At 34.0% G+C, this 8,361-nt stretch overlaps 1 protein-coding gene across 8 annotated transcripts in view; it reads right to left on the bottom strand.

Annotated features, from left to right (window-relative positions):
* Positions 1-3,299: 3,299 nt before the first annotated feature.
* Positions 3,300-8,361, bottom strand: part of BCLAF1 (BCL2 associated transcription factor 1) — a 29,954-nt gene continuing 24,892 nt past the window's right edge. For all 8 annotated transcript variants that reach the window (XM_036870915.1, XM_036870918.1, XM_036870920.1 and 5 more), the window contains 2 exons: positions 6,117-6,329; positions 3,300-5,955 (listed from right to left, as the gene is read on the bottom strand). In XM_036870915.1, coding sequence (XP_036726810.1) covers positions 5,950-5,955; positions 6,117-6,329 — 219 coding nt within the window. In that variant the 3' untranslated portion in view covers positions 3,300-5,949. The remainder of the gene's footprint in view (positions 5,956-6,116; positions 6,330-8,361) is intronic.

The following is an 8,361-nucleotide window of genomic DNA, read 5'->3' as shown; positions in this document are numbered from 1 at the left end:
TCTGGCTCTCCTTCAATATACTAAATGTTCTCCCTTAAAATCACAGTACTCCAAAACAACACACAAGAGGTAACTTGAGCCGTGTATAAAAAGATTAAGGTTCCAACTCTTCTATTCATAGCAATCTGAACTCTCCTGTTCAGCTCATTTTTAAGGCGGCTTAGATTGACTAAAGTTTTAGCAGAAGCCGTTAACTGACTTATACCAATCAAATTTCTATATATGCACACGCAGTTAACATGCTTTCTTTTATACACTCAAGGAGCATTTATTACATACCTACTGTATGTATGTCTTACACAATACACAATGCTAAGTGCTGAACATTTATTCTAGCAAAGCATGACACATAAACAGAATAAGTTGCCAGCCCAAAAGAGGAATTTTTAGGTTTTTTGGTAGGGTGTAAGATTTTAAGATAGGTAAGTGAACAAGGAGTGGGATAAGGCAAAAGAAAAAAAAAAAAGCTGCTTACAGGAAATTCCTATAGTTCATCCTAAGCTTTAGGCAACAAGAAGTCATTGAAGAATTTTTAGCTTAAAAAAGACAATTTTCAGTTGAAAAACATCCCACCGATGGCAATTAAAAGATGAAATTTAAAGGTCAAGGTCTCCAAATCAGAAGACTATACTGCAGCAACTGGGGCAAATGATGAGCATCTTTACCACAGTTATCACAGGGGTGAAAAACAGCCAATACGTTGATTTTGAAAGTTGAGTATCACCAAATGAAGGCATAAAAAAATAACTGTATACTGACATTAACCAGTTAAATTCTGTATTGTAAGTATCTTTTTATGTCTACATTTGGTGATACTCAATCTTTCAAAAAAATTCCAAGTGTATTTAACATTACCCTCATGGCAGGCTTAGAGGTACCCTGGAAGCTTAAAGTTTCTAGGGAATTCCCTGGCGGTCCAGTGGATAGGATTTGGCGCTTTCACTGCCGGGGCCCGGTTTCAATCCCTGGTCAGGGAACTGAGATCCCACAAGCTGCGTGGCATGGCCAAAACACAAAAGACTTCTAGTTCTCCCTTTCCAGTACAAGACAGAAAAAATTACAACCTCCCATAACCAAGGACTAGATTGGGTGAGAGTGGTATTAATTTTAAGTGGCGCTTTACAAGCCACGGAATTTGCAATTACTATGACAATACCAAGAAGTTATCATTGCCAAATACAGAGTTCATGCTGTGAACGTACATCCTTTCGTCACCTAACTGTACGGTGTACTTACTATCATCTACTTATATTTTGCTCTTCCTAATTTATTTTTTGGGGTATTATTTTTCGGGGGGGGGTTGTTTTGTTTTTATTTTATATTGGACTACAGTTGATTTACAATGTTTAGTTGCAGGTGTACAGCCAAGCAACTCAGTTATACATACACATATATCTATTCTTTTTCAACTTCTTCTCCCGTTTAAGTTATTACAGAATATTGAGCAGAGTTCCCTGTACTAATACAGTAGGACTTTGTTGGTTATCTATTTTAAATATATATCATCTACTTTTATTAAAAGGAGGGCTCATTACTACTGAATCAGGAAGTTGGGCAACCCTAAGAGATTACTAAGAAAAATCTGATTCCAATTCTTAGGAGAATACCATTAAAACCACTTGCCCAACCCTTTTCTACTTGCAAGAATCAAGATTATCGTCTGCACTTTAAGAGCACTGTAAATCAGCTCACTGTTGTGAAATACCTAAAACATCCTTGGGAAAAAATCTTTCTTATGTACAGATCATTATAATTAAGACACACTGTTTGGAATTTTTCTCCTACTAGTGGTGGTAAGTGGCATCCTAATGCCTGTTCTTTTTTAACCAGTGGGATCCATTTTTAAAAGCTAAAGTACAAGGAGGTAATACAACAATATAAAGAGAGCTAGCACACTTAGTGTACAACTTTGGCTTCACTTGCATAATTGACACACTAATCATTACTGAATGCTTCTAAAACATGAGTCCAGCTCATAAATTTACACCTCTACTAAAGCTCTCAAGTCAGACAATGGAATACAATAACTAATTTCAATATATTCCTGAATTCCAAGAAACTAATAACTTTTTCACTTAAAACTTCATTAACATAGACTCCAAATTTTTAACATCTACCTCAATAAACCGAACAATTAGACCCTTGACATTCAGATTTAACAATAATGGCTTCAACTATTTGAGAACCCTAAATGTATGTAAGAGATAATATTCTAAAATTTTATTAAAGGATGTATCACAATCTACTACTCAGACTGAGTCTAGTCAAATACCATCCCATGAAGGTGAAGTTTATTTCTCCATGTCCCTTCCCTATTTAGCAACTTCATAAACTTAGGTCTCTGTACTTCTCTTTCTGAAAGTGAAAGAAATACTGTTCCATACGGAACAAAGTATTTCCCAAAGGGATTCCAGTTGAAAGCCAAAGAGAGGAATTCCCTGGCGGTCCAGGGGTTAGGGCGCTGTGCTTCCACTGCAGGGGGCAAGGATTGGATCCCTGGTCAGGGAACTAAGATGCCACATGCCGTGCCCATAAAGAAAAAGGAAAGAAAAAAAAAAAAAAGCCAAAGAGAAAAAGAACAAAGCAACTAACTCTCTTTAAAAATAAATGTCCCTAATAAATAAAATAGCACACTTTTATGTAGGTAACTGGTACAGTGTTAAAATTACCCAGTATAGTTCAGCATACATGTACAAAGTTCTTACTTCTTTAACAAAGTTTTAAAGGAATAACTTGTCATTTGTATTAGTCAAAATGTATCTGTCTTAGCACACAAATTTCTGTGAAAATGCTTGTTTAAAGTTACGGAATGGTTCACTTTATATTTCAAATAACTCAGAAGAGGGGCATGGTAAGAATCACACCAGATCTAACTCAAAGTGAACAAAGACTAAGTTAAAAAACCAAAAAAACAAAAAATACCCCACTCTTTTTAGTTATTAACTGACTACTATTTCTAGAAAGAAAGAGAAGTAATGCTGATTTCTCCATCATAATATTATGGCTGACAAGTTCCTGTAACGGGAGGGCTAGACTAGAAGTCTGAAATTCCTGTATTCGTTAACAATGGCTTAGAGTTACCCACTGTAAAATTTTCCATTTTCCCAGGAGAAAAAAGAAAAAATAAATGGGGATTTGAGCAGTTTTATAAAGTATTTATCAACCCTCACAAAGCCACATCATACCAGTAATTTTACTAACAGATAAGCTGGTATTCTAAAATGAGACATAAGCCACTGACATCAGTTGTATAGAACACACGCAGAAATAGTCTCAAAATCAGGTAAACAAACAACAGCTATTACCACTTATGACATTTTATTGGCATATGACAATTTACAAGGGTCCCTGTTGCATTATACATCACACTAAGTAAGAATCATTTAGCCATCTACATTCATTCTTGCTGGATATATTTTTACTCAAATTGTAACTGAATTCCCAACACTTGATTTTAACTGTGACAAAAGGGAAAAACAGTAATTCCTTAAAGTAGGCTGAAATTGGAAAAACAAATTTTGCTTTTTTAATTAAAATTCCTACAATGTTGAAAGGTGTACACACCTAAGGACTGAGTCATGGCCTTCTTAAAACAGCTTTCTTAATCCTTTCTGGAAATATCCTTTGGTTCATTTTTATTTTCCTTCTCTAAGCAAAAGGAAGTCTGTTAATGCAGGTTATCAAGGAGTTACTATTTTCTAGCACTTGTAAACAAATATCCTTACCAAGAGGAACCATTCAGCTTTTATAACATGTCATGAAGTAGGGTGTTAAATTGCAGTTAAAAAAAATTCACACAGGCTACTTCTTATATGCTTGGCTCTAAACAAAGATAACATCCACAATGGCATTCTATTGCAGTGTTTTCACAATCACCCTTCCTACTATATTCTAATAGGATACTCTTTCCTCAATTTTATTTAATAAAAGTAACCAAATCATTAACATATTTGGGTTAAAGCAATGCATTTGCACTTAAAATATAACCTGCTGGAAGGACTTGGGTAGCTTTATTCCTACTCCCTATTAAATAATTTCTCAGTAGGTTCCCCTTTCCTGTTGTCTTATATGGAAAAGCAAAACTGCACATTTATAGACATACATAGAGATTCAGTATCTAACCAAATAATAACTGTTAAAATAAAAGCTAAATTTATTTGTATAAAACAAAATTGTCGTGAAAATTCTCCTGTGTCCGAGATCAAATCCACGTTGCTTTAGTATGTAATTAAGTATTATTCTGACTAGGAGAGTATTAGTTATGCCCTGATTAATGCAACACATACTTGCTTTGACAGTATTTCCGCTGCTCAAACAATTCAGAAAGACAAAATAAAAATAACCATGCAATACTTAAGGATCTTAGGGCCATGAACATCACATATACTGAATTTTGTTTTCATGTTTTTCCCTCATACACCTCTTAGCTAATGCCTCTGACTGCAGTTAAGGTGCTAGAAGAGCACCTGTAAACCATCAGTGAGGATGAAAGAGCCATACACTTAAGATGTTCAAAAGTTTACACTAACAGAATAAGCATTATCTCCTTTTAATGCAAACATAAAAACTAATTCAGTTGCTGAATTAACAAGTGAAATTTGACTACTTTTATATATGCTCTAAGAGCAGACAGACTTAACACTGAAATTTACTATTTTGGATTTTCATTCCTTCTAAGAGATATCATCATAAACATAAAGGCAATTCACATTTGAAAGATTATCTTCCTGAAGAATAGAACACTTGGGAAGAAAAAGAAAACCCATTTTACAAACTGCAACTGAAATACGGAAAAAAATAAAAAACAAGTTAGATCAATGCTGTGACAAACTTCCTGTCAGATCTCTTTATTGGTGACATATGAAAAACAAGTTACTTAAAATACTACTAATGAGCAGTATATTCTGTTCACCTATTATTCCTTATGGTTAGACTACAAACTAATGATTTGGCTGTCCAAAAGCTCAAATAAATATGTAAGGTACAACATCAGGTACACGTCTTTTTAATGTATCAAGTTACTCTGCAGAACAATCCTCTTCCATACCAATGCCAGGATTACAGGTTTTGTTCTGTTTTTTTAAAAGTCTAAGATGTTCGGTAGGAAGGGGGTTTTTATTTGTACTATTGCAAACCAGTCTCCTCTCTCAAACAACAGCTGATATCTACGACCATGACTCAAACTTTCAAAGAAGAATAGAAAGAGAATATTGAATTTTGAACTCAAATAGTAAAGGCTCCTAAGAATGGTTTGTATATAGGCCACTGCTTGCTTTCAGTTAAAAGAAAAAAAAAAGAAAGAAAAATATTCTCATACTTTTCAATCTAACTTTTAACAGCTTGTACTTTTTTCACTATTGGCAAAGTTTCTTTTTCCTTCTTAAACATTTGCTGAGGTGTTAAACTAGCTTAGTTTACCAAAATAACAACTTTTTCCATGGTACACTTCAAAAATTAGTCACCCTACAATGTAGTGTGTTTGAATTAAGGAGAATGTTAAACAGATGTATACAGTTAAAATAGTTAGTGTGGTTTCTATAAACAACTGCTATTCAGGGATTTGTATGTAGAGCTAACGTTTACTTCAGAATAAACATTAACAAACAGGGAGGGAAGAGAATCAGAACTTTCACAGAGCTGTACTTGACCATATCTTATAGACAAAGCAGAATTACAATGCATGTAACAAAAACAGTAAAAGTATTTTTTTTAAAAGTTGATAGTTACAAATATGGTACGTAACAATTTTCTACTTTATTTCAGTACAATTTTCAACATACAGTCTACTATTTTTCAGGATATTTGAAGACTTAAAACAAAATTTCTCTAGACTACTTGCAAACAGTAAAATTTAAGTAAAATGCTTACATTCTTATTCGAAAACAAAAATCATGTAAAAAAATGGTGGGTGCAAGTTCCGTTCTCTGTTGCAATCTCACTTCAGATTTACTATTCCTAAAAAAAAAAAAAAAGAGAGAGAAAGATTAGCAAAGATATGAAAAACGAAAATGATCCAAAATAATCATTGTTCCTAAAAATTAAATAATTAACTAACTGGCCCACCAAACCCATACATAAGAAAATGTAAGAATCACTAACAAGTTGGAAATTTCTACCTTTTCTTCTTTGCGTCTGTCCTTCTTTTCTTCATTATTTTCCATGGTCTCTTCTTCATCTTCAACAATCCCGTCCCCTTGATATTTGTCATGAGTCCATTTTGGACTGCTACCTGATTTTTTGAAGTTAAAGCGCCCTCTGCCACGTTGAAAAGTACCACGACCTCTTCCTCTTTTGGCCCAATAATCCACACCATCATCTCTGTCATCATGCTACAGAAAGGTTAAAAACAATCATCAATGAAACGTCTTCCTTGTAAGGAAGATGATTATATCCCCAATCATAAGTCACGGTATAAATTGTCTGAAGATTGGGTAAATGAGATTGGTGCTGTTCTAAAACACAAAACAAAACCAATAAAACTGAATTTCTCAACAAAAACAGACTCCATCATGAAAGCAAATAGTTACATCCTACTGCTTAGTAACCCAAGCATTTGAGAGCTGCCCAATTTTTTTGGCAAATCTCAAGTGCTAAATTACTACCAATTTTCAAAACTTTTACTTTTTTGCTTTCCGTTTTTATTTCAGTCTAAGTCCACTTATTAATATACTGTGTATAAATGATAAAATAACCGATATTTTTCCGAAAAAAATTACCTCAGTCATAAATATGCGACAAAGCATAAAAATATCATTACATTATCAGTAACATTTACTAAATAAAACAGGTGATAAGAATTATAGTTTACATATAGCAACAGATTTTTAAAATCCTACTGAGATTTAAATCTAAATCAATGTATATTACACATTAGTCTTCTTGGCAAGGAAACTTCACAAGCCAAATCATGATGGCATGGTCCCTAGAGTAATATCTCAACTTCTTTCTTCTTCACTAACCTAAAATACTGCAGTTATTACAGCCCAACCTTAATTTTTCATTAACGGCATCCAAAAACAGATGTTCCCCAAGTTTCAAATTGTTCCTTTAATCAAAACATCTGCAAAATTGAAAAGTACTTGACTTTGTCGATAGCAGAAGAGTATTACATCCCAAAGTACAAAACAAAAAGCCAAAGTTCTCCTGTAATGTAATTTAACTGCTGCCCACCTCAAACTTACTTTTAAGTTCGTACCTACAAAAATGGGAATGACACCCCTTTATGAGACAACAGGCGTAATGCAAACAATGTTGCATACACTGTACACAAGTACAATCTACATACATAAGTACAACTTATGGAGTACTGATATTGATCAACTGTCCAAAAGTCACTAGAACTTTTTAAATACATAATATGAACACATTTTCAAAACATGCAATGTGCCTTTGTGCACATTCATGTAATACAGATCACCCTCCTGCATGACTTGAAAAGTTCACACATGTAATTAACAGACTATATGAAAGAGCCCTTACCCATTTCTAATAATCTAGCTTTATCAAACCAATAAAAGATGACTAGGCAGAGGTGTGCATGCCTCAAAGAATGAACTTAGGAACTATCAAATGTGTAAATTTCAGTATGTCAGAAAGTTCAATTGTAAACCCAAAATAAACTTTTAAAATAGTCTGCCACTCAAAATAATATGCACACACAATTACATAATTTCAGGCTCCCTTTTGGTATTAACACAACTAACTCTATATAGCCTTTATGCTTTCTTGTTTGTGGTATTTACACAGTATTCCATGGATTTGTAGGAAGAAGCAAACAGCCACTGAAGCCAGAGGCATGGGTTTAAATCTTTACAGAAACTGTGTGACTTTACTTCCTCATTTAAAAAAACCAGAGATAGCCTTGAAGGAACACAGACGATCTGTAAAAAAGTGCCCAGCCCAGTGCCTGACAAGCAAGCAATCAATGGTGGTGATAATGTTTATATGGTGCTTATTACTCATCTAATTCTCACAACCCTGCAAAATACTGTTACTAACCCCATTTTAGATATAAAGAAATTGAGGCACAGAGAAAGTGAGTAACTTGCCCAAGGCCACAGAGTCAATCTTTTCCACTGCCCCTTATGCCCATCATCCACAGAATACGTTTTCTAGGTATCTTGGTGACAGTAAATAGTTACCATATGAGGTAGCTAAGAGCTGAAACAGAAAAAGCAGTGGCAAAGCTAGACACTAGTTAAACTAGCAATTACTTTTAAACATACAATCATCTGAAATTAAAGAAAACAAAAGCTCCAAGATCACACTGTATTTTTCAGAGGGTATCCTGGCAGCTACCTAAGTGACATTTTGATGCTAAGCATACTAACTTTTTTATTTTATTTTTTTAAGTATTTGTTT

Source organism: Balaenoptera musculus, chromosome 12 (genome assembly GCF_009873245.2).
Source record: "Balaenoptera musculus isolate JJ_BM4_2016_0621 chromosome 12, mBalMus1.pri.v3, whole genome shotgun sequence".
NCBI lineage: Eukaryota > Metazoa > Chordata > Mammalia > Artiodactyla > Balaenopteridae > Balaenoptera > Balaenoptera musculus.
The sequence above is the reverse complement of the archived record's forward strand: the minus strand, read 5'-3'. Positions and strand labels throughout refer to the sequence as shown.